Here is a 26,517-nt window from a genome sequence, read left to right on the forward strand (position 1 = left end):
CCATCTTTTTCCAAACAATAGCTAAAATTAAAATTAACTACAAAAATCTCCAAAACAGAGAAACTGCTTCAGTTAAACTATTCCAGGAGAAATGGACCCATAACACATATTACAAGAGTGATCTATGTGGTGGATTGCAGCTGGTTTCGTATTTTAACATTTCTGACACATTAATTGGCCTTGGGAAATTTCCTCTCACTTCATCATGATCTCAGATCACATACGGGCAAACTAACATTAAAATATTTACAGTTCACTCGCTGCTCTTGAAAATAAAGCCTGGACTGTTTGCCTCGATCGACTTGCCATCAACTCGCCTATTTTTCTCATGGTTTGCTTACCTACTCTGTGGAATGTGCTTTTACTTCTTTAAAGCAGCAGCTTTTGTATTACACCCAGATTCAGGTGCTCTTTGTTGATTCTGCCTCAAAGCCTGGTGGTGTTAGTAGTAATTCCGTCTTGGTCCAAAGTGAGTTTGGTGTTAAAGCGCCACTAAAAGTCATGGCTATGAAAAACCTGTTAGTGTTTCTCGTTATCACCTCAACTCAACTCGCAAACAGGAAAATGGCTCGCTGCTCCGAGGAGAGGCAGCGCATTTAACAACACAGAATGCGATTCCAATTTGGGATCTTCCACCACGTGAAGCTGACAGCTACTGGGGTGGGCTGGGTACGGCACCACCGTGACACGAGCAGCTCCTGGAGATATTTTGGAAGCAATTGTTCCTTGGCATAGACATTACTGGATGTGTCATCGAAAAAACAAGCAAAACCATCCATTTTGAATCCAGCTTCCATTTTCTCCTCTTGAAAAATACAAATTAAACCTTATTTTTTAACTGTTTTAAACAACTCAACATGCACTATAACTGCAGCGTCCCTACCTCCAACCATGAGAAATACGATTTAATTGGTAATAAATGGTCCCAAAATCTGGATTCTTCTTATGCAAACAGAGTTAGTTTTCCCTTAATTTTTTTTTAAAAAGAGGCATTGCTAAAAGAACACAACTGACAGCACCATTACAAAATGAAGATTACTGGGTTCAAAATTTAAGCTTGACTTCTGTTCTTCTTTCCTAGTTCTGTTAAACACTGGGGAAACCCTGCAATATTTTTAAAAAAGTGTTTACCATACCTTTCCCTCCCCCTGCCCTCCCGACACCTGAGACTTTCCTTGCTGAGAAGCCATCATCCAGGTTCTGTGAATACTAACCCTCTTTTTTTTAATTTTTTTTTGACAGCCTGAATGGCAGACTCCTTATTTACTAGAAAGACATTAAGTTCCTTGGAAGCTTTGTGTTTACAGAACTAACCCTTTCTAGCTGATACACTGAGTTTCTTTTGCTACTCCTTGTATTATCTTATATACTCATGGGAGAAAGCTTTCTGAATCAGATTCTTTTTAGCTCTTAAAACAGTTGCAGCATTTGAAACCCCGTAATAAAAGTTTTTATTCCAAAGTTTTGGTTTCATTTATGAACCCAGACGAGGTCTTTTCCTTGGAGATGTCTCCTCCTCCTCCTCCTCATCTTCATCGTCAGGATAATCCACGAGGCCAACTAGACTTCCCTGCCAATTAGAAAAAAAAATAGTAAAAATCTCTCATTAAACAGAATACCCAGGCAAGTGCAATTTTAGTACATACCCCCAGCCAGCCCACTCAGGACACACAAGCCTGCAGAAGGTTCCTTGGTGATGCATTTTTCCTTCAAAGACTCATTTGTCTTGTGAATGTTTTTGAATCCCAAGGTTAAGAAAGTACTGGAACTTCCTTGCCCCTCTGGATCTGGCCTCAAATTATTGCTGACTGTATTTTCATTTGCTTAAAACCACTTCTTGATCCCCTGACGGGGGGCACTAGCATAATTCAGAAAAAGACAAGCAGACACACAGCAGCAGCTGGACAGTTAAAGCTGAGGAGTGGGAGCAGTTCAATTAGAGGGCACAAGATTAAAAAGTGTGCCACCAGTTTACCAAGAGACTCCACTCCTTAGACCTTCCCCGAAACCAGTGAGGGTATAACTAGACAGGGCTTTGGATGAATTTATACATAAATAAGATGCCCTGCCTAGAAACTAAAGCTAAACTTGCCACTTTACACCTGGCAAAGCCTCACAAAACCGCCCCACTGCCCTAAGCAAGGGCAGCAGCTTTTGTACAAGTTCTCCCACCTTGGTGGCTGTCACTGCCGTGGTCAGGGTTGCGTTCTTTGAGGAGGAGCCATTGGAGCTTGCTGGTGACGTCTGAGCTGCCACAGATTTACTGTTTGCACCATTTGCACCATTGGCTGTGCTGGCTGAGTGGGAAAATGTGAACTTGAATCCCCCAGCTGAAGTCCTTTTTGGAAGATTCTCTTTGTCTTCACTCTCCTTAGCTGAGGGACAAACATGTTCATACTTAAGTATCAGCTCTACACCATGGAGTACAATCCACATCACAGCATAAGCACAGGGCAAAAGCTGCCTTTTTTTTTGTTTTAACATTCAGTTTACATCAGCAGCTCACCTGACCTCATCCAAAGCACGCCAGCGTTCACACAGAGAATGGCACGGGCACTGTGGACATGGGGTCACAACTCACTCGGCGCACACGTACATACAAAGCTTTGCTTTGAATGTCATTTAAACTAGATGCACTGTTGGTGAATTTTAACTTACTGTTTTTAATCTTAAACTAGCTTACAAAGACACAGTAGGAATTCATTAATTACACAGAATACCTTTACTCCTGTTTATGATACTGCACACAAGCGACTGGTTTCTTTATGTGACACTCCACCTATCTGCCACAGAGCACTCGCAGGCCGAAACTGAGTAAATACCTTTTTTAGTTTCCATAAATTTTTCATAGCTATCTGGAAAATCATCCTCCTGTTTTGACTTCTCAACTGGAGGTACAACAGCTTCACCTTCTTCCTCTTCGTCTTCATTGAACCACATTTCTTCATCCTCCTCTAAGGCTCTTGCATCTCTGCGAAATCTATTGCTACGCAATATAGACGGAACACTGTAAGAGACACACACAGGTGATTCAAGTTTTGCCTGCTGTTTCAGACTCAGCCAGGATCAGAATCACAGAATCATTAAGATTGGAAAAGACCTCTAAGATCATCAAGTCCATCAGTCAACCTGACACCACCCGCTAAACTGTGTCCTGAAGTGCCACATCTACGTGTTTTTTGAATGCCTCCAGGGATGGTGACTCCACCACTTCCCTGTGCAGCCTGTTCCACTGTTTGACCACTCTTTCAGTAAAGAAGTTTTTCCTAATATCTAATCTAATGTAACCCTCCCGGGGCACAACTTGAGGCCATTTCCTCTTGTCCTGTCACTGGTTACATGGAAGAAGAGACCAACACCCACCTCTCTACAACCTCCTTTCAGGTTGCTGTAGAGGGCAATAAGGTTTCCCCTCAGCCTCCTCTTCTCCAGACTAAATGACCCCAGTTCCCTCAGCTGCTCCTCATGAGGCTTATTCTCCAGAGCCTTCACCAGCTTCACTGCCCTTCTCTGGACATGCTCCAGTGCCTTTATGTCCTCAATGTCCTTCTTGTAGTGAAGGGTCCAAAACTGAACACAGTATTTGAGGTGCCACCTCACCAGTGTCGAGTACAGCGTCACAATCACTTCCCTGGTCCTGCTGGCCACACGACTCCTGATGCAGGCGAGGATGCCATTGGCCTCCTTGGCCACTTGGGCACACTGCTGGCTCATGTTCAGTCACTGTCAACCAGCACCCCCACGTCCTTTTCTGCCTGGCAGCTTTCCAGACACTCATCCCTAAGCCTATGGCACTGCATGGGGTTGATGTGACCCAAGTGCAGGACCCAGCACTTGGCCTTGTTGAAGCTCATACAGTTGGACTCAGCCCATTGATCCAGCCTATCCAGGTCTCTCTGCAGAGCCATCCTATCCTCGAGCAGATCAACACTCCCACCCAGTTTGGTGTCATCTGCAAACTTACTGAGGGAGCACTCAATCCCCTCATCCAGATCATTGATAAAGGATTCTGCTCTTCATAAGCTCAGTTTTCTGAATGCAATATTTAATGTACTGACTTAATTAATATATGAACTGTGCTACAGCAGGGCGTAAGGAAAGGCAAATGGGGGTTTACCCTAATTAAAGATGTTTTCATCAAGAATGAAAACCAACCCCAATCTCAGCCTTCTGCTTTTTCTACCCTCCAGGAAAGAAAAAAAAAAGCAACCTGCAGTAAGCAGAGACACAGCAGCATTCAAGAAGTCTCAGAATGCATAAACTGGGTAATACCTGTTCAGTTTCTGGTTTTGCCGATCTTTTTCTTGCTCATATTTTGTCTTCAATCCCTTGAATGTCTGAACATATTCGATAGATTCAAGTGCATTATAAAAGTTTTCAACTATATGTGCAATAAGGGATTTAATATCTTCCTGTGTAAGAACAAAACAGTATTTCAGTCTCAGATACGAACATGGAGAGATTCAGAAAGCTTTAGAGTTCAGTTGTAAAACTGAATCAGGCAAATCTTAACTTTAGTACCACGCTGATAAAAGTCACCTGGAGACACAACGCATTTTCTTCTTGCTGAAAGACAGCAGCTATGATATTCTATGACTGAGAACAGCCCTTCACTTTCAGAGACCACAAAAGATGACCCTCGCACATCAAGGTACTCGTGGTGAGTATCTCAGAAGCTGTTGAAAATCCTCGTTTTCCACCCCAGCAATGCAACAACCTGGGTGCTCTCACTTGTCCTGCCTCTGCTGTCCACATACACACTGTTCCCACAAACAGTGCTGGTGGAAAAGCGACTGATTCAAAGCTGAAACTGTCTAAGAAAGCACATATGCAGGATTTTAAAATACAATGATCATTCAAATTTATAGTCAAATTAGTCTCTTTTAGTTAGACCAAATAATACCCAGATTTACTCACATATATTTCACTTAATTCCTCACTCTAAGTTTGGTCCAGAAACAACGCATTCAACCACTAGGAAGCATTCAATCCACAGGACACTTTTACACAGACTCATCTGTAAATAGCACCTATGTACTCTGTGATGAGACGATCAAATAAAACAAGCATGAAGCAGCTTACTGGCTCCTTTCTATTTCGATATTTACCCATGGGATTTTTAATTTGGGATTTTTAAGCAGTAACACACTATTTAATATCAAAGGTTTGGTATTCCAACCTGAGATGCCACACAGGTATAAGAGCTGGAGAAGCTGCTTAACTTACCACTCGGATGAATTCAAACAGTTCAATCACAGCAGAGTTGAGTAGGTTGTACCTAGTTCCATTATCCAACAGCGCATTTATAACTGGTTCAAACAGGTTTCCCTTGATGATATAACGGTTATAAAACTCATCTTTTAGGCCAATTATCCTCCTCATAAAGCGAAGAGCACCTAAATGAAGAAAGAAATGCAAAAATTTAGTAACTACATGCCAGGGCTCCAATCTGCTTCTCTTGGAAAGAACTCAAAAAACTGATGTTACTGAGAGGAAGGTTCACTCCCAAACCAAAAGCAATAAAAAGCATTTTCTGAAAGTTCAGAAGAAACATTTGCTGACAGGTAACCTCTCTTTCATTCTTTGACTTTCCCGTGTATTTGAATGCGATGAGGGTCCATTAATTTCTTTTTCAAATACAGCAGCAATAAGCTTTAGCACATGTGAAGTTAAATAATTAGCTCATTCCTGTACTTTTCTGTGTGTACCTCCCAGAACCAGCCCCTATTTTTTAAATACCAAGGGTCACTAGATTTATTTTATTAAGAAATCTCAGTATTTCCATTCCAATGAGATAAGACAGCTGATCATGAATGATCCTCAGTGCTATAACAACGTGGAAGGATCACTGTGGACGTCAAAAGAACCAACAATTCTCCTCCCATTACATACTGCATTGGTCTACATTAAGAAACAACTGCTACCTTTTTGAAAAGATTACTTAACAGCTAGTCAGTAATAACTTTGAAATTAACATTAACTTTGAATTTAAGTATACTCTTGTCCACATTCCACACAGAGCAAATCACAACCAGTCCATACTCACACAAGGCCAGAAATGTGTGTTTTGAATTCATCAAGACCAGCACTCTTCTTAGCAAATCTTTGTTCATAATGTAATTCTTGATGTGATATGTGTGGTGTTCCACACAAAAAGTAAGCAGCTCCAAAATTAAGGCAAGTAGTTGTGCCGTTTGATAATTATCTACAAGAGAAATTAATGGCTTCAGTTAGAGGGCAGAGAAAAAAGCGCCTGTTAAGCACCAAATCATCACCAAGCTCAGTTGCTATTGTACAGATCTTACACATTTTAGTGGCACACTGGATTGCTTTAGGATGTGGGACACTGGTTTAGAGCAAAACAAGAAACACACATTTGGCTTTTTTTCCCCCCAGTCACAAAAATCACCCTGACTTGGCAGCGGGCCTTCCTCCAGGATCAGCGAGTTACTGGTTACAGCAACCCAGACTAACAGTATGGAGTTGCTGGAAGAGAGCCAGTCAGATCCGTATTCATGTGAACCTCATGAGAAACGTCTTTTCACAATGCTCAGAAAAGAAGACTGCACAGAGAACAATCTGAACGGCAAAAGCTCAGCTGTGTCTCTTCAGCACATATTCTGCAAACGATGATTTAAACTTTCAGTAGTGAGACTAAGAAAAAAGGGAAACCCGTTAACTCAAAAGCAGGTAGAAATGTTCCTTCGGCTTCCTGTTGCCTCAAGTGAAGCAAAGCACCTACATCTATTTCAATAAAAATTATTTTAAAAAATCAAGTATGGACACATATAACTTCAAAAACAAAATTAAAAAAACCCACTGTACACAGCTTACAAGGCAAGTTTCAAAACTCAAGGTCAAGTCAAACTTACCAGGACAAATTGTATTACTCTTAGTGGACTCAACTACTGCATCTGATAAATAGAAAAAGACAAAAATCAGAAAAAGGTTTTCAAAACACTAACTGTTCAGAAGATGTGGATAAACAATCAATTCTACCAGCTGTGCAAACTCTTCATCAAATCAAAAGCTCCTGTAAGCTACAGGGAAACAAAAATAGAGCAAGAATGCATGCCAGGTGAGATTTTTATATTCAATTTACATTACAAAGTTTCAAATTCAACTAGGTGAAAACATGCAATCTAATACTTAGGAATATTATTTTTACCTAGACTAAAAGAAAGTGCCTATTCTAAGTTTTTCAAATAATATTATAAAATGAGTACTACTGATATTCTACAAGATTTATTTTCCTATAAAACGCATAAAACATTGGTTTTTTGACTTAACACTTCACGAGACGAAGGGTAAGATGAAAGAAATGTTTTTACCAAATACATATTGGTCTGATTTAATCTCTTGAAAGACTACTCAGAAAAAACTCTGACTCAGGAGGCTATAGTGATGTTAAATATCTGTTTGTATAGCACAAGAGGCAAACTTGTGTTCTTTGCATGCACCAGAGATTTGCAATTCTTTTACTGTTATCAGGACAAAATAAAAAAGAAATAAGGTAAAGGAGTTCCAAGCTGTATTTCTTTCAGCATTTCTATACTACAGCCAAGTGAAAACTGGGCTTCAGAGTTCATCACTTGAACATACTCCATGCCTGGGATCATGTAACCCCTGATGAATGTTCACAGCATTTTTTTAAACTTTTAGAAAAAAGTAACTGTGAACTAAAGACACTCTCTGCTTTACAGCAAATATCCTTTAAAATTATACTAGTAAAACTAGCACAGAATTAACAATACACATTGAGGAGATACACACTTTACAAAGCACAGCATAAAGATGCGTTATCATTCAAAGCCACAAGAAAGGGCTACTGAAACTTCTGCCCGCAGAACCCATCACTGGGGGAACAACAGTTTTCAGCCAGCGGAATCCCAGCTGCATCACAGGCTCATCGCTGTTAGCAGGACTGTAACTCGACTGAAAACATTAGAAGGGGAAGGGAAAATAAATTAACATTACCTTTTTCACATTTATCTTCTGATGTATTAGCCAGAAGCGGTGCAGTAAGAACATGCATACAATGGTTGTAGAAGAAATTGAGAAATTCACTTTTCTCTGTTTTCTAAAACAAATATAACTTTATTAAATACTGGCATTTGTATACAACCTTTTAAATAAGAAAGAGTAGCAACATAAGAAACAGCCTACAACGAATTCTACTGACTCCCTCAGGTTTGCCTGGATCTTTTTGTTTAGGCCTGCAACACTGTCTTCACTCAAGGATCATATATTTAGTTTGGGAAAAGATCTGTGTGACATAAACCCAGTCTAGCTATCACCAAAAAAATCCACACTGTGGATGCAAATATATACTGAAAATACACCAGTGACTCAAAGTGCTTGACAAATACAATTATTTTATCCGCAACAACTTATAAACCATTTTACATTAAAGTATCACCTGGTCCATTTCATGACATTCTATATAATATACATGTATCAATATAGGAGTAAGATTACAATGTGTTTTCTTACACATAGTATGCATCAAATTACAAATACATTGTACTTTGGGTTGGATTCAGAACATCAGCAGCTAAAATAAAGGAATGATCCGTGTTTTAAAGAAAATTTCTACAAATGTCCTGTTCTTTCTTTGACATCTAAACACATATGTACAATTTGGAACTCAGTAATATAAAGAAATCCTTCAGCACAGCACTAGTTCAATGAAATTGCATCTTTATTGTGCCACTGGTATTAAAACACTGATTGGGTTTCACACAGACTCTGCTGGACTCTCTTCTCTCAGTATTCATTATCCAGCTAGCAGGAGTTATGACCGGACTTGTGCTATCTCGCTGCAGCATGGGACTGCTTGTTTTAATAAATATTTGCACAATGCCACATACACATACCTTTTATTATCAAAAGCTAATGGAAATTTTACCTTATTTTCAGCTTGTTTAAATTCAGTATCAGACCACACACAGAACTCAAAAAGAAAAAAAAATATTTTTTATCCTCTGACTACAATAACAGCAATAAAAAATACCAGGTTTTTAACTTTGCTGAGACAGTAAAGCATCTTTACCCCTTTGTATTTTCTTACATTAGCTGTGGCCAACATATTCTCCGGATCTATCAGAGTACGTAAAAGCCCCATTAACTGAACAGCTCCCCCAAGTTCAGGATCTGTATCACAGATCATCTGCTCAATGACCACATTGATGAGGAGGATATCCTGCAAAACAAACCCAAACAAACAAACCACACAATCATTAGACACAGTTTCAATAGTGGAATTACTTCCCTAGTTTCTATATTAGGTTTCCTCCTTTTTTTTTTTAATATAAGTGAAACAGAAAAACTGTGAGTTGCATTTAGACACGAGTTCTGTCAAGCACAACCCTCCTCACCTAAAATAACTGTTTAGCAGACTTACAATCTTATTACTGTAAACACACAGAACACCAACATGCTCAGAAATTCTTGTTTCTCAAATCTACTTTTTCCAGTGTTTCTAGTATCTACATTTTGGGGCTAACTGTATCCCAAATTCTAGAGAGGTTTGTTTTATTGGTTTTTCCCCTGTTTGCTCTAAAACTAATACATTCAACAAACTCCAAAACATTTTTACTTACATCGTCACTCTGCTGAGCCTCTTGCATAACAAATTCTCGGACCATGGATGGACTAAATTCTACTAGATAAGAAAATATATCTGTAGCAGCAGATCTAACTTGCAGATCATCCATTCCCTAGTAAAAAAAAAAAAGAGATCAATTTATTAAATAAAATTCAGTGTTTATTATCAAGTAAAGCTGCAAAGAACAGGGAATTAAAAGTTTTGAGAACATTCTATTACAAAATTTTCTATGAGAGATACAGTAATAGTTACAGAAAAAAAACGAACCAAACCGAAACAGCAAAATATTTTCCCCACTCTCTCCCTCCTCTAGAAAGAATACAAGGTTTTCTGTGAATCTGATAGTCCTAATTTAGGCAGAAAACATTTATATTGTGCTACTTGCTAGAATATCTAACACACTAACACTCTGCATGCGATTTTCTCTGATAACTGTACAACTTTCTAAGCCCAAAATATTAATGTAACAGGAAACATTTGGACTGGTCTATCCCTGGAAATGAATAATGAAATTTGGATAGTCCTGGAGAACAGGAGAGGTGCCTGAGAAGTGGAGGAGAGACAATGTGACTCCAGTCTTCAAAAAGGAGGACCAGAGTTACTACAGACCAGTCAGCCTCAGCTCCATCCCTGGAAAGGTGATGGAGCAGCTTGTTCTGGCACCATCTCGAAGCATGCCAAGGAAAAGAGGGTTATCAGGAGTAGTCAGCGTGGATTCACCCAGGGGAAATCAGGCTTGACCAATCTGATAGCCTTTTACGATGGCACTACTTGATGGATTGATGAGGGGATGGCAGTGGATGTGGACTACCTTGACTTCAGCAAGGCTTTCGACACCGTCTCTCATTGCATCACAACTAAACTTACGAAGTGTGGATTGGATGACTGGATAGTGAGGTGGATTGGGAATTGGCTGAAGGGCAGAACTCGGAGAGTTGTGGTCAGTGGGGCAGTCTAGTTGGAGGCCCGTGTGTAGTGGTGTTCCTCACGGGTCAGTGCTGGGTCCAGCCCTGTTCAGTATATTCATCAATGACCTGGACAATGGGACAGAGTGTACCCTCAGCAAATCTGCTGATGATACAAAGCTGGGAGGAGTGGCTGACACTCCAGAAGGCTGTGCTGCCATTCAGCGAGACCTGGACAGGATGGAGAATTGGGTGGGGAGAAACTTAATTAAATTCAACAAGGGCAAGTGTAGGGCACTGCATCTGGGGAAGAACCACCCCATGTATCAGTACAGGATGGGGGCTGACCTGCTGGAGAGCAGCTCAGGGGAAAAGGAGCTGGGAGTCCTGGTGGACAGCAAGATGACCATGAGTCAGCAATGTGCCCTTACGGCCAAGAGGCCCAATGGCATCCTGGGGTGCATCAAGAAGACTGTGGGCAGGAGGTCAAGGGAGGTTATCCTTCCCTCTCTGCTCTGGTCTGGTGAGGCCACATCTGGAATACTGCATCCAACTGTGAGCCCTCCAGTTCAAAAAGGACAAGGAACTACTGGAGACAGTCCAGTGTGGAGCCACTAAGATGATGAGGGGACTGGAGCATCTCCCCTACAAGGAAAGGCTGTGAGAGCTGGGTCTGTTTAGCTTGGAGGACACTGAGGGGGGATCTTATTAATGCTTATAAATATATCTAAAGGGTGGGTGTCAGGAGGATGGGACCAGATTCTTCTTGGTTGTGCCCAGCAACAGGACAAAGGGCAAGGGTCACGAACTGGAGCACAGGAGGTTCAACTTAAACACAAGGAAAAACTTTTTCACTGTGAGGATGACAGAGCACTGAAACAGGCTGCCCAGAGAGGTTGTGGAGTCTCCTCTGAAGACATTCAAAACCCGTCTGGAACTGTTCCTGTGTGACACAGTCTAGGTGATCCTGCTGTGGCAGTGGGGTTGCACTAGATGATCTTCAGAGGTCCCTTCCAATCCCTACCATTCTCTAATAGTAAGATTTGGGTTCATCTGATCACCAAACATCTATATGACTTTCATGTTTTCACAACAGTCAACGTCCTTCGGTAAGTTCACAGATTGTTACTCTTGAATATAAAAGCCCTTGAAATTTGTAGTTTCTGATTAACGACAACACTGACATATGAATTGCAATAGTCAGGCACCAGCAGCTGCTTCAATCAAAGGAGTGAAAAAAAATCACGTTTTCACATTGCTGATTAAGATAGATTAATCTGCTTTATACCTCTGAAAAGACAGGATTATACGATCTTTCAGATAGGAAGAAGCTAACAGTTCAAGATTATCTAAAAATACTTCTTCAGCACTGTTCCAACAACAACAACAAGCTGCCACATGAAAGAGTATCTTTTCACTTTTACACTATGTTGTCAAAAGGACTGCATTTACCACAGACTTCACCATGTGGAGTAAAAACAGTAACAGCAATAGTCAGGCTACTTCAGAAAACTGGACATCTTTCAGATTCTGAACTAACGTTCAAGAAACCTGAACTTTCAGCAGAGCAAAGTTGTCCAACCAAACTTCCACAAAGGTGCTTAGCAGATCTGAAAAGCTGGTTAAATGGCTGTGGGTTTTTAACAATTTTATTAAAATCAGCTTTACGTTTTCACTTACCATTACAATTTCAAGAGCTGGAAGAATTCCCAACTTTGCCAAAGTTTTGAAAAATGCATCTCTGTTCTGAGGTTGTAAGGTCTGAGAAAACGCGCAGAATTCCTTGAAAAAGTTAACCTATTGTATAATAAAAAATAATTTCAGGTGCATTTCATTCAGAAAACTTTGTGAAAGTAGGAAACTGTTACAATTTGTATCAGAGTTGGTGTACTGACTGTTACATGCCTTCCTAGAAAATGGTATTCTAGTACCTTCTCCTCTGGCCTTCAATAACACCAACAAAGGAAAGCAAAAGAAAGTAAAAACAAATAAAATTTAAGAGGTTGAAATTCACCTCAGAAAGAAATGTCACCACCTTGTAGCTATTTTATCACAAGGATTTATACTGCTGTCTACTGTGCCTTTTGTTTGAAAGGGCAAAGATGCTTTCCTTGCTGAATGCAAGATTTTAACAAGGCAATTCAAGCTGATAAACATACTCAAGAATAAATAATGTTTGTAACATATACATGTGTGTGTGTGTACACATATTAAGGGACTACTGACAATCCTCAGTCATAGGACTTAAGAGTTCTTTTTGAATGAGTAAATTACAGTGAAAAAAGCAGAGTTTATATGACAAATATAAGTGATATGGTATGTTGATGAGTACTTGGAAGAAAGTATACCCTTAAGTACAGAGTGTCAGCCCAGTGCTCGTACTTTCTCCACAATAAAATAATTATTTAGAACAAATAAATCAGTTTACCTTGCAAGAAATATTTTTCTCGTGAGTGCATAAGTGAAGACTGAGCTATACTGGAAATTATTCCAGGGTTACAGAAATACCTCAATGACTTCATGATTAGAAGAATAGTTTCAGTATTTCTACTTAATCTCTGTAGTTTAGAGCATTCAAAGAACGACCAAGACCCCCGACTCACCAATTCACATCTTTTGTCATCATCTGTAGCTTCATCTGTTAATTGTGCAAAAACTTCAGACAAAAATTTCTCATCTTCCTGTGTAACACATAAGAAGATGATTTACACAATGTGTCTTAACAGTTAAAAAATTGATCTTTACTGGATCCCACACTGTAGAAAGTCAAACTTAATTTAAGCTTAACTGCAATTCTTAACTAGAAACCAAGTAACATGCATTAGCAGATTTGGTAGAAACTGACAATCCAGATGCAATTTTTATCATACTGCATCTACACTGTTAACGTCACACATGTATCAGGTACCCTACTTTGGATCTGCAGCACTGCAAATGTCAGTCCACCTATGCAAGGGTGACTAGATGAGAACATGACGAGTTTGCCACAGCCATGTCCCCATTAACCTTGTTCCCAAAATAAGCTCCCCTGCTTGCAGGAAGTTCAGCTTTTCCAATCCAGGAAACTTTGAGTATTATTTGCTTTTCACATTCAGATTCTCTACTACCAAGAGATGTTTACTTTGAAGTAAATACAGGACAACATTTCACTTCTTGTTAAGCATTTCAGTTACATCATTGCTTAATACACAAGAGGTACAAGAAAACCAGCATGAACATCATCATCTCTCAACCACCTGGACACTTCCTGCCCTCTCCAATTTCTCTGCACGCCTTCACGTGGAAAACAGTGTTGGCATACTCTGAAATCAAACGTCTCTGTTACCTTTTAAATACAAGATAAAAGTTAAAGTAAGCATTACAGCATTACAAAATTATGCATGATTATATTCAACTCTAAAACTTTAGCTATGCATTGAACAAACATAAATGGAATAGCAGCATTCAAACAAATACATATAAACATCACATTGCATAATGTAGATGGGGTGCTTACTTCTCTATTTTTCTGTGTGCTGTGGCTAAAACCTATGTGCTGTATTAGGCTAACATAATACATAATTTTTACAGTTACAGGCTTGCCAGACAAAGGCTCACATAAATTTTTTCCTGAAAATTTTAAGAAGCGGGTAAAGAAGTGCTATACAAACAAACAATGCCTGGGATCAACATCAGAGAGAGCACGACATACACAGACTTAGTAGTTTAGACTAAGCTTTGCTGGCTTTAACAGTTTAATTAAGCCCACTAAAAAAAATATCGTACTGCAATCAACAACAGTCAGGCTGGAAAAGCCCTACTATAGAACTCCTGGCAACAGAGAAATCTCTTGCTTGCATAAGGCAGTGTAGTCCTGATGTCTGAAAGCACAGGATGGATCTAGGTTTGTTTTCCATGCTCAGTTTTCCACGTGGCTGCCCTTCACCTATAGCAGCACTGGGATCTACTACTTTGCAGCACGCAGAAAGGAGCTTTACTGCCGTAGCAAACACAATCTGCTACTCCTATAAACTGCATTCTCCTAGGGAGCTTTGCCAGTGTATTTAGGGTAACAAGACTTCTAATGTGTGCACCAAACCCAAAGGAGCTTTAGAGTTCTTGCGCCACAACAAAAAGCTGATTTACACCAGGGGACTGCGAAAACAGTCCTGAACCTGAGGTCCACGCTATCATGTAAGTGCGCTATCAATAACATCTCTTCCATGTGTGCTTTGTTCTTAGTGTGTAATTCTCAAGGCAGGTCAAATGATGTAGGCATTAACATTATTTGGAAATCATCATGCATGTCTCAATTACAGTCTTTACAACAGAGAGGCAAACCTATGTGCCGTGCACACACACACAAAGACAACAGTGACTGAGAGCAGCAAAGAACTGTCAGGATTACAGAACCTTCTCCAAAGAGTACCAGAGGTAACAGGAAATAATAGTTTTCTATTAATGCACAATTAAATACCCAGTACAGTAAAACTTAAATGAAAAATAACAAACTTTACAGAGTTAAAAATCTCAAAATGGAAACAGGACTGCGGTCTCAGGAGAATGATACTGAATTTATTTTTAGTTTTAGAAAAGATATGGAAACAAATAGAAAGGGAAAACTTCAGTTAACACAAAGGCATTAATTTTGCAAGTGGGATTTACTTTTTAGTTTCTTTCTGCTATTCACACAGAAAGAAGCTCAAAAGCTTATTCACACAATTCTCTGCAGTTCTTTAGTTTTGACATTTTTTCCAGTCCTCCACTGCATTCTTTAGAAATCCCCCTTATGGCAATGCAATTTCTCCAGTGCCCCTCTCTTTCCACAATTTTAACTACCCTCCTCTTCCCCTCGACACATCTTCCTATTTCACAGGGACTATCCACACTTAAAACCAACAGGTTTGTCATGTTCCATTCTACACAAATACACCATTTTTCTAAGGACATGGATCAGAAACAGAATCAAACCTTGGTGTTACCCATTAGTTCGCACAACAACATATGAACTGAAAACACCCAAAATGTTGTGAAGTTCACACACAGCTCTATATAAAGGCTCCTTCCGCAGTCCAGCTCGGCTTTCACACCCAACTACTTTTAAGCCTCCTTCTGACTACAAAGTATGCAGTAAGTTTTTTGATATAGTAACATTTTGGTTATTTATTATTACTTTTGCATATCAGTATGAAGAAAAAAACACAACATGAACATTTGAAATTAGTACCATAAAGTAATAGTAGTATAACATGAACAGTTCTGAACATGCTCTTTTGAATCACTGATTCAGAATTTGCTATCAAAACAACACGAATGTGCCTAATGTGTAATACCAAAAAATCACTTGTTCCCTAAATACCTATAGAAAACCAGCTCAAAAGATGTATGGTACTTGCGAATCACGTAAAACCTTTGACTGTATACAATCCATTACAAATATTAATATACTCACCTGAAATCTACAATTTTTAAAGTAAAAAAATAAAAGGTATCAGAAAAAAGGACGAGCACTCAAAACATTATGCAAATGAAAGCGTGTATGATTAACTTACACCGTGTTAAAGAGCTATAATCAATTTTCAAACTACAGCTAGAGGTATCTATCCATAATCCATCTATACTGTATTAAAAACCACTTACCTGCAACATACTGACAATCTCAACTTTGTTGAAGAAAATAAAGGAAGTGAGGGTAGAAAGAAAATTCTCTTCAAAAACAGATGGTGTTGGCAAGATGATGTCCTGAATATACTGTACCCTGTAAGTCTGGTGGATTTTTTGCCTGAGTTCAGAGTCTGTTATAGGAATAACCTCCTTAAATTTTGCTGTTTTGGTCAAGAACTCCCTGTGCCGTTTTGGCTGAGCCAAAGAAGGATCATACTCGAGGCATCCAACAACATCCATAATACACTCATCAGAAAACATCACCTCAAAGAGAGTTGCTTTGTTGAGGAACAAAATTCCTCTAATAATTTCATACAAATGATGTAAGCCTTCGGTGTTCTCTAAATTCTCGCAGACTTGGAAAAGCTGTAATAGTTTTTTAATATAGCCTTCATTCTCCAAGGCCAGCGCTAGCTTTTCTCTACGGATGGGTGAGGAGAGAACAGAGGTAACTAGGTCAGCAATCTCTTCAAGTTTGTTGAGTTCACAAGTAGGAAGGTCGATCAAAGGACTAGTTTCAGGCATTTCTTCTATGTGTTCCTCTTCTGACTCAATGAGGTCCTGGGTGACTTCCACTGAAGGATCCTTACCTTGCACCTAAGACAAGAGTGTGTACAAGTACTTCTCATCCCAAAGCATACATAAAAATAATCGAGTCAATAACCGAAATAACATGTGCATAAGCACTTACATACCTTCAGTTGACTGGAAAGTGTCTAACCATACAGAGGAGTATGTTTGTTGCCTCTAAATTCTACAAAGTCATAGAATCATAAAACGGTTTGGGTTTGAAGGGACCTTAGAGATCATCCAGTCCAAACCCCCTGCCATGGGCAGCGACACCTCCCACTAGACCAGGCTTCCCAAAGCCCTGTCCAACCTGGCCTTGAACACTTCCAAGGAAGGGGCATCCACAACTTCCCTGGGTAACCTGTTCCAGTGCCTCACTATCTAGTATCTAATCTGAATCTACCCTCTTTCAGTTTGAAACCATTAACCCTCATCCTGTCACCACATGCCCTTTTAAAAAGTCCCTCTTCGGCTTTCTGGTAGGCCCCCTACAGGCACTGAAAGGCTGCTGTAAGGTCCCCTCAGAGCCTTCTTTTCTCCAGGCTGAACAACCTCAATTCTCTCAGCCTGTCTTCATAGGAGAGGTGCTCCAGCCCTCTGACCATCTTCACGGTCCTCCTCTGGACCTCCTCCAACAGGCCCATGTCCTTCTTATGTTGGGGGTGCCAAAGTTGAGGATGGGGCCTCATGAGAGTGAAACAGAGACAGAGAATTCTCTCCCTCAACCAGCTGGCTATGCTTCTTTTGATGCAACCCAGGATACAGTTGGGTTTCTGGGCTGCAAGCGCACATTGTTGGCTTACATTGAGCTTTACATCAAGCAACATCCTCAAGCCCTTCTCCTCAGTGCTGCTCTCAATCCCTTCTCCATCCAACCTGTATCTGTGCTTGGGACTACTCTCACCCACGTGCAGGACCTCACACTTGGCCTTGTTGAAATTCACGCGGTTCACACAGGCCCACCTCTCAAGCTCACCCATCAAGGTCCCTCTGGACGGCATCCCTTCCCTCCAACGTGTCAGCTACACCACACACAGCCTCGTGTCACTATCACTATCCTCGATAGTACATTTTTCAAAAAATCAAATCAAACAAACCCAAACCCCAACAGCATCAGTGCAACCAAGAAGTCTGAAGCACCTTGGAGACAAGCATGAAATCTGAAATGACTGGCACAACAAAACCTTATTTCAGAGTCTCATACAGAAGGGTATGAAGCCTTAAACTCATGTAGTAAGAGCCCACAGCTATACCAGCATTAAGTGAAACACAACAAAGACCAAGAACAAAGGAAGGAAAATGTCACTAATGCTGAAACTACACAAGAGGGAAGCAACTGTGTCACACTTTGCGTTTTCCTTCTGCTTCATCTGCCCCTCTAACTCCTCTCCTCCTCTCCCAAATCTTCTCATACATCCTATACTTTTCACCGTCCCTAGCCATCCAGTTTTAAAACTCATAACCTCCTGTCGTTAAGTCCCTCGCAATGAATCACACCTTACGCAGGAGTCTCAAAGCACAATGCGGGAAGAGTTTTGGAGTCTGATGAAAGAGCCTAAGGCTAATGGTTTACACTGTCCGATCACATGAAGACCCACCTCCGAGACTGGTCAACAGCTCAGCTCCAACTTAAAACCTGGACTATTTAGTAGATGCACACACCTGCGGTTACTAAATCGGTTCCTTTCAACAACAGTACGTCAGAATTGGCTGAGAAGACATTACATGCCAAAACATGCGAAGATTAAGAATACACCTAAATTGCCTAGTTTGTTCAATGGAAACTGCTAGGAAATCTGAGTTCTCTGTTTCTTTACTTAACACTTTTACACTGCATTATTTAAAAATCTGATAAGGTTATAATAAATTTTAAATTGCAACTCCATTGACCTGTTACTGAAAGTATAAAATCCAAACTGTTTCACGATAAAACAGTGAAGACCAAAATATCTGTAAGACACAGATAGTCAGTAAGATTTAGGACTTGGAAAAAAATACCACTGAGAGTTCTGAGCTCATACAGCAGAGCCACCTCTTAGTTTCTCACAGTGAAATATCTAGCTCCTTATGCACTACAACACATTTTCAGTACCACTGCACTCCAACAAGCCAGCTTCCCATGGCTGCCTGGGAGAAGGACAATGAAAACGTGGTACCCTGGCATTCCCCTTTCTAATTAAAAAACCCAAAACAAACAAACAACCAACCCTAAAATGCCTAGCACCCGAGTTTCATCATTACATTGATTTTTCAAAAGCATGAAATTCAATTATGAAAGCAAGAAACAGTGTTCTAAATAGTAGTAACTTAAGATACCGTACAGAAAAGCCACCAAAAAGAATGATGAGTATGTGCTTGTTTTACAAGCAGGTTTAAAAACTACAGCACAAATATATGAAGTCACAGAAGACTAAAACATCCGGAAAAAACCGAATACTTAAGGTTAACTGTACCTGGCAGATTTTTTCCCAAATTTCATCACAGCCAGCTTTTTCTTGAAAACTCAGTGCTAAATCATAGTTTTCTGCTTCTGACCAAACAATCAGGGTGTCCTGTTAAAGACAAAACAAAAAAATTGTTTCTGAAACAGGTCTACACTGCAGATTAATCTGTATTCCAATAAGTCACAGGTCTAAAGAAGAAATAGTTTTAATTAAAGTTACACTTGTCAAAAAAGAACATGACACTAAAATATTAAATAATCTGTTCTGTCATAAGAGACATCACCTTCCTTTTTTTGCTATTTTGTGACTGCTACCTTACATATTATGTATTTAAATACACAAATGTACTTCTTTTTTCCATATCGAAAACACTTGAAATGGCATTTTTCTGCAACACACTTCTGAGCCAGCAGTCTTGAAAAGGCAATACAAACACTGTAAGAGATAAGTTGTTACATTGCAGGTTTTAAGTATTTTTATATTTATAAAGTACAAACAAAAAACCAAGATTACAGTGTTTCCTCCTCAGAAAGGGCTTAGTACAGCCTTAGCAATGTGAGAAATAGGCACTTACACTATATCTGGAAGACTCTCTGGAATTTCTGAACAGACTAAAAAGGGTTTTTTATGAGGTTTTATTAAGACATTGCTACTGTACTATAAGGAATGTAAGCTTGTGCTTTGACATTCAAATATATAGTTCAGCATCCTACAGAAAGCTCATCTTCATGTTAAACTGTTCAAACTGAGCTGCTCTCTGCTAATTTTTGCTACATTTGACAAGCTCCAGCAAGATAGTTCAACATTCTGCTAAGTTTGATGACCTCCTGAACTGTTACTGCAACTTTTTTGTTTTTTTTAAAACACCAGCAAGCCCTTGCTTAATGGTCAATAAGGTAATTTACTTCCCATGTTCCCAAAGGTCAATATTCACTGGACAACTTACCAAGACTTTTAAGTCTTTGTCTAATGCATCACTTTTATTGCAAACAAAATATTGGAAGTGATACCTTTACACTTAGCAACCAAACCCAAACAAGTATCTGACTGGCTTACAGATACCAAACATACTTGAGGAAACTCCAGGGGCACCAAGAAAGAGACGATGCCATTGCTCCTTCACATCTTCACCCTAAAAGTACTTTTGGGTTCCCTTTTTGTACCAAATGACATGGATCAATGAAGCTGATGGATTACTATCTGTAAGGTGTTCACTATGCTAAAAGGCCAATCCATGACATAGTATCACACAACAACATCCTTCATGTTTCCACCAAAGACAGGGGGATGAAAACATAATAAATACCAAGTGATCATTGCTAGCCTTAAACCTACTGCCTGAGTCACCATTCTTTAATAGTTTTTGATCAAAATAGTTAGTTTAGATGGTTTAAACAGACCTTTGTTAACACAGCTACCTGGGCTTAAAGAGGCCAGGGAGCACTCACAAGTATTTGCACTGGTAGATGTGAGGGGACTAACATCTGGGACAGGACTGCTGACCAGTAGCTGGCATGGGACAGTAGTAAACGCTTCCATCAGCATAGCTACCTGAAAAAGACACGGCTGTCTCAACAAACACAACTTACCAGCTGCTACAATTATCACTCTGGAACACGAATAAATATCAGCACCGCTGATATGGCATTAATTCTTCAGTTCATTCCTACAGTAATTTTAATCTCTCAACGTCCAGAGCTGTGTGGTTTGGGGGTTTTGTCTGCCTTTTTTTTTTCTTTTAAAAAAAAAGGTTTAGCATAACAACTTTTTTTTTTTACAGCAACATTGTTGAGAAACACCTATCAAAAGATCAGCTTCCTTCTCCCAAAATGCAATCACAGGCCACACTAGAAATAGCAACATTCACATGAGCTAAATGTTGTGGGGTTTGTTTTTTTTTTCCCCTCCTTTCTCATTTTTACATATTCCTTTAAAGAAACAGAGATTTCCTGTTCTGGAAAGAACTGAGCTCATTGCACAATGGTTTTAATGCTGTTCATGAGAGCTGTTTGCTTATACTACAGTGTCCTATGTTACACTTGCACTTTTGTCCTGCAGTCACAAATATTAATAGGTAGTGTCCCTGCTTTTGAACTCGGATTCACGTGTGCAAATGGTACAGCTTCTTACAGCTGACAAGGTTTTGCTTACAGCTGTCCCCCCTCATCTCCGGCTCATGGACAGATGAATCCTCTATGTTTACAGTGTGCCATTTTAGAGTGAGCAGTTGAACAGGGCTTCAAGGAAGAAATAACAACTGTTAACTGTGAGAACTGAAATGACTGATCAGCTCCCTGATCTGGTTCTCTTTGAGAGATTAGTCAAAATATAAGAATTCTTAAGCACAATTTCATGCCTGTTACAGAACTCAAAATCTGAAATGTTTATCCTGAGGTGTTCTGTGAAATTACCGATGCCCTGACACTCAATATCAATACACTTCCAGGTGAGCTGAGACTCGGAGGTGCCTCACTGACACGCATACATGAAGAAGTCCTATTCATAGCCCAAAATGATTTAAGTAAGAAATACAGTGCAGTAATTTAAATGACTGCATGCATCCACAGAGACTGCACTCAAAAACTTTGTGAAAATTCTCAAGTTACTGACCGGTACTTGTTTCAATCTGTAATGCCCACACAAAGCAGAAGTTACATAAGCTTCTTCAAAAATATTTCTGAGACTGAAAGATACTTTCATCAGAAAATAATTCTCCAATACCAATATAAAACCTACTCATCTGGTGTGCACTTCCTGTGTGACCTAAGGCAACCCATAAAGACCACGGACAACTTCCAGGCTGAGCTGCTGTGACAGACCACCACTCCTACCCACTCAGGTCAGCAGCAGTGAAGCTCCTCAGGCAAAGAGCAAACACGTTCCCTAATTCACTCAAACACCACAGAAGACAAACCAAAAATGAGTTCAGAACAACAATTTAAACTACGAGAGTAATTCAGTGCTGCCACTGGTTTGCACAATGTCTCCTTGCTCCTGTGCCAGCCTCTCATCTCCCTCTTACACCAGCATGTGTGCTGTACAGTGAACCAGATAGGGCAACACATGCAGATAAAAACTAATCCAGCAAAAAGAGGTATTTCAACTGAACCAGTTGCTACATTTAACCTGTCACACAGTAACACGAATACCCATTCGGGCATGAAAGAGGAGTGATGAAGCCCCCTGGCAACTGCTTAGGCCAACTTTAACAGTACCCTTGGAAACGTGTTAAACCCCAGCCTCAGGTAACTCCGATTCAGTCTCAAGAAAACTGTCACGAGTGATGGCAACTCTGGACAAAAGACAGTATTTGCACACATTCTTCATCTCAGATATAAAAATGGACAGAGCGTACCTAAAGGAGAGTTAACATCAGAAGGCAGTGTTCACAGCAAGGATTTCTGTAGCAGTTTAAAGTCTTACAGCCATGCAACCGAAAATTACTGCCCTCGTAACTGAGCTGGAAGAACAAAGTGCAGGAAGGGATCCATCTGATTCTTGCTGGAGACACGCTCTTCTGCCATTTCTGACAGGGAACAGTAACCTCAAGCAGAGGGTGGAAAAACGGTGGGTGTGGTACAATGGGTGTGTTACAAATGCATGTGGTAACAACTTTTTAAGCTGCTCCTGCTAGAGCCTCCAGAAAAACATCTGACCCTGCCCTTTGGCCAACACAGGCTGTCCAGTAGAAGTATGTAACTCTCAACGCCTATGCTCCAAATTCAAGGGGATCTAAAGCTCTTCAGGTGCCTCATGTTCTTTGCATATATGGAAATGGATTAATTTATGTTGTATGCTGAGCAGCCTGGCACCCAATCCAAGTTCTGTTTCTCTTGAGAAAGAGGTCACAATTATATTATGGCTAACACCTCGACAGAATTAATTCTGCATGAAAGGCAGCGACCACAAACATGAAACGAGAAGGCAGATAACAGTCTGCCTGTTACAGTTAGTCAACAGTTGTAGCACTACTTAGCACAAAAAACGTAACACTGGGAATCATAGATTGATGCACAGCAACTACAAATCAGTTGGTTTTCTTTTCTCACAGGATGTTGTTATGCAAATCACAATTTAAGTGATAACTATCCTGCAAGTCCGTTCAAGTAATTTACAAGAAGACAGATGTGTAGTCATGATACACTTCCATTCCATCAAGATGCACCATCTTGCAGCTTTCCTCATCCCCAAGACATCAGCACCTCAATGAAAACCTGCACCTGGACTCTCTCAAGTGGAAGAGCACTGCCATTCACCTGGGCAGATCAGTACAGACTCCCAGTCTTCAGGCCACCTACATAACAGACTTCCACATTCAAGTAAGGATACTGAGGAAAGCACACCTCTCTTCATCTCTGGTTAACCAAAACATTTTGCCTACATCTTTCGACCGTTTTGAAAAAGGATCTGTTCCCAAGACACCTAGGTTTTAATATTACAGTCTTTTAGAGGTGAGACTGAAATCTCACAAACTGAGAAATTAAAATACATGGAAGTCTGCTTTTTGCTACTCTGCTCAGGAGGAAGCACATAAAACTTGAGGACAAGGCTCTGTCAACTAAACGCTGTGTGATTTCAGAGGTCAGACAAACCTAGAACCTGTCTCTGGAAATCATAATCATTATTCCTCCTAAAAAAACCCAAACCAAACCAAAACTGAACTTCTTCAAAAGAGTGAACAGTGAAGCAAACACTTTCAGTCACGACACAAAAGCATTAGAATCAGTAATAAAAGCCAACCAAAACAAACCTCAGCCTGATAATTTCAAAACTACAATGAAAAAAAGCCTTCCACAAGAAAAATTACAACAAAAGCTACTGAAGTCACTTGAAATTTTCCTACCAATTAAGTAAAGGTGGTTTTCAAATAATCAGTTGTATGACGTTTCATAAAACAGCCATTTAAAAATTTGCAGCAATATAATCTGCATTCATATGTCACTATGTATGACTTTCCTCTGCTAAACAGGAAGCAGTTCAAGGCTCCACTTTCATAACCTGGTACAGCTCTACAAAGACCGTCCTCCTTCCTCGGCGTGGCCCGCCCAAGGAAAGCTGACAACTGTCATCCACCTGACTAAAACCACCAATATCTGACGAATGAAAAGTGGAAACCACAGAAAACAGAGCCTTCTGAAAAGCTAGGCCCGAGACTCTGACTCACTCCTAAGCTAAAGTCAGCCAGTCTGTGCTCAAGAGCTAAATGAAAGTCTCTTTCCTCAAATTCTCCTAACAGAACTTGCCATCTTTCCACTGAAAAAAAAAAAAAATCAAAACAAACAAAATCCTTAAAGATTTGTCTCTTCATGGCTTAGGAAGCACAAAATTACTGTTTCCTGGTAATGAAACACTTCTGGATACCATAATGAGCAGTATAAAACACTGAACAAAAGGAACACAGAATCTACTGTCAAACAAAGAGACAGGGAAAAAACCAACAAGCCAAAACAGTAATAACCATGACAACAATGTAGACAGAGACACCAAAAATTAATGCAGAAAAAGGAAAAAGCAATAAAAGGAAAAAAAGATATTTAGTAAGCTAGTTTTCAGTGGATTAAACAAAAACAACCTATTAACACAGCTCCCAACTGTTTTACTTCTTTGTTTTGCAGAAGGCTTACCCTTCACAAAAGACAACTGTGCAAGTAAGTCACTTCACTTAGGACAGCAGTTTTCAAGGCTTAAAAAAACCCCAAACCTAAACAGCAACAATGAAAGAAGGGCCACAAAGACAAATTCCTTCCTGTTATTTCCAGAAAAAGAACTCAAGAAGTAAATACACTGTAACAGGGCTGGCCGTTTTCCTTTCCTAATTCAGCAATTACTTCTTATGGCCTAGAATAGAGGATATGTTTCTAACTATTTTTCCTATTTTTTTTTTTTTTTACACACGTTCTCTTTGAAGACGAAGTCCAAAAGGTTTTTTTTAGGAGACCAAGGTTTTAATTTCTAGAATGTGAAGTATTATAGCACCTACAGGCTTCTAAGGGAGTTTTTCACCTCTGTGAAAAACACCATCGACAAGTGTGCGCCATGCTGCTTAGCTTTCTTTCTGAAAAACATAATTAGTTTCAGCATGAAACAACTTCACAGCATCAGTAATCAGAAAGAAAAAAGCCTAACAGTAATACTTGCCTGCTGTTTTTGATATGCAGTATTTGGATTTATCTTCGATTCTAACAGTAGCGAACCTGAAAAAAGCATAAAGAGATATTTACTGAGTTTAACAAAATAAACACCTCCATGAATCTTACAATGAATGCCCATGTTCCAGCCAACATATGCTCAACTTAATCTGTATCTCACAAAAAGTCCAGGAGAAACATCTTAAAACTCTAAAATAAGCCAGGTAAGGCAAAATCCAATGGAAATATCCATATTAAAATGTATTTTCCTTTCTAATTTAGACCAAAATTCTCTGCAGTACTGTCTACAATCCCAAAATCTGGTGCAACAACTACCTTGTTTAAAAACCATTTAACAAATCTATACAAATTTGCACAAGCTAACTTGCTGCCCAGCATAAAAATGTTTTTGCCCACAGAAGCCACGTGGGCCATTTGCTTCTATTTCCTTCAACTGTCCTTCAGAAGTGAATCATCTAGATACTATAAACCCAGGGACTTTATCTTGTGTATGTAAGTAGTGTATGTATCCTGGCAACAGCTCCAGAGTAATGTACACCAGTCTTAGGTGGTTTATTTAGCACATTAGCACCTGTCAGCTGGCAAAGTGGCAAGCATGTACTCCTCCCCCCCTCCAAAAAAGACCCTTAGGGTGACTTTAAAGTGCAGTAAAACATAAGAAATGTCACACAACTCGAATACAATCAGGGAATTTCTGGAGCAGAGATGGAAAGAAAACAACTTTTTATAGCAGCAGCAAGGAGAGGGAAAAAGCACTTCAAAAGCGAGCAAAATCATTCTGAAAGTGAACAAGATGTCGTCACACCTAACAACTTCATCTCTATTCAGTCAAAAGAGATGCAGCTGGGTAGGGTAACAGGAAGGAGGAAAAGTCTAGGGCCACGGAGGTAAACACTGCTGAGGTTTATCAGGGGAAGGAAACTTTGACCCGTGCCACAAGCTAAACAAAACAAACAAAAAAACACAAACAAAAAAAAGGATAAATAATAATCCTCTGGGGTCTGCCCTGATAAACACGGAGGGGAAGCCACCAGCAGCCAAGCCCGGCCGTGACGGGTGTCAGCGCTGGGGAGCTGGGCGGCGGAGCCGGGCAGGCTGTGCGGTGAGGGCAGGTACCGCGGGGAGCGAGGGGAGGAGGCCTGGGCTCGGGCGGCGTAGGCCTCCACACAGCCCCGGCCACGCTCTCACCGTCCGACTCG

The 26,517-nt window shown here is 40.0% G+C and overlaps 1 protein-coding gene across 1 annotated transcript; it reads right to left on the reverse strand.

The window, feature by feature from the left end:
* Positions 1–1,215: 1,215 nt before the first annotated feature.
* SMEK2 (SMEK homolog 2, suppressor of mek1 (Dictyostelium)) lies at positions 1,216–25,363 on the reverse strand (the record flags this gene model as incomplete). The annotated part of the gene is made up of 15 exons (XM_010181473.1): positions 1,216–1,570; positions 2,173–2,375; positions 2,823–3,007; positions 4,273–4,412; positions 5,227–5,396; positions 6,047–6,205; positions 6,873–6,914; positions 7,978–8,080; positions 9,071–9,202; positions 9,603–9,719; positions 12,193–12,309; positions 13,116–13,193; positions 16,132–16,752; positions 19,179–19,277; positions 25,308–25,363. Coding segments are annotated over 15 exons (2,318 nt in total), but the record flags the coding sequence as incomplete, so codon positions are not given.
* Between the last annotated feature and the right edge of the window lie 1,154 nt (positions 25,364–26,517).

Source organism: Mesitornis unicolor, unplaced genomic scaffold (assembly GCF_000695765.1).
Source record: "Mesitornis unicolor isolate BGI_N332 unplaced genomic scaffold, ASM69576v1 scaffold21993, whole genome shotgun sequence".
In the NCBI taxonomy this organism is placed as follows: domain Eukaryota; kingdom Metazoa; phylum Chordata; class Aves; order Mesitornithiformes; family Mesitornithidae; genus Mesitornis; species Mesitornis unicolor.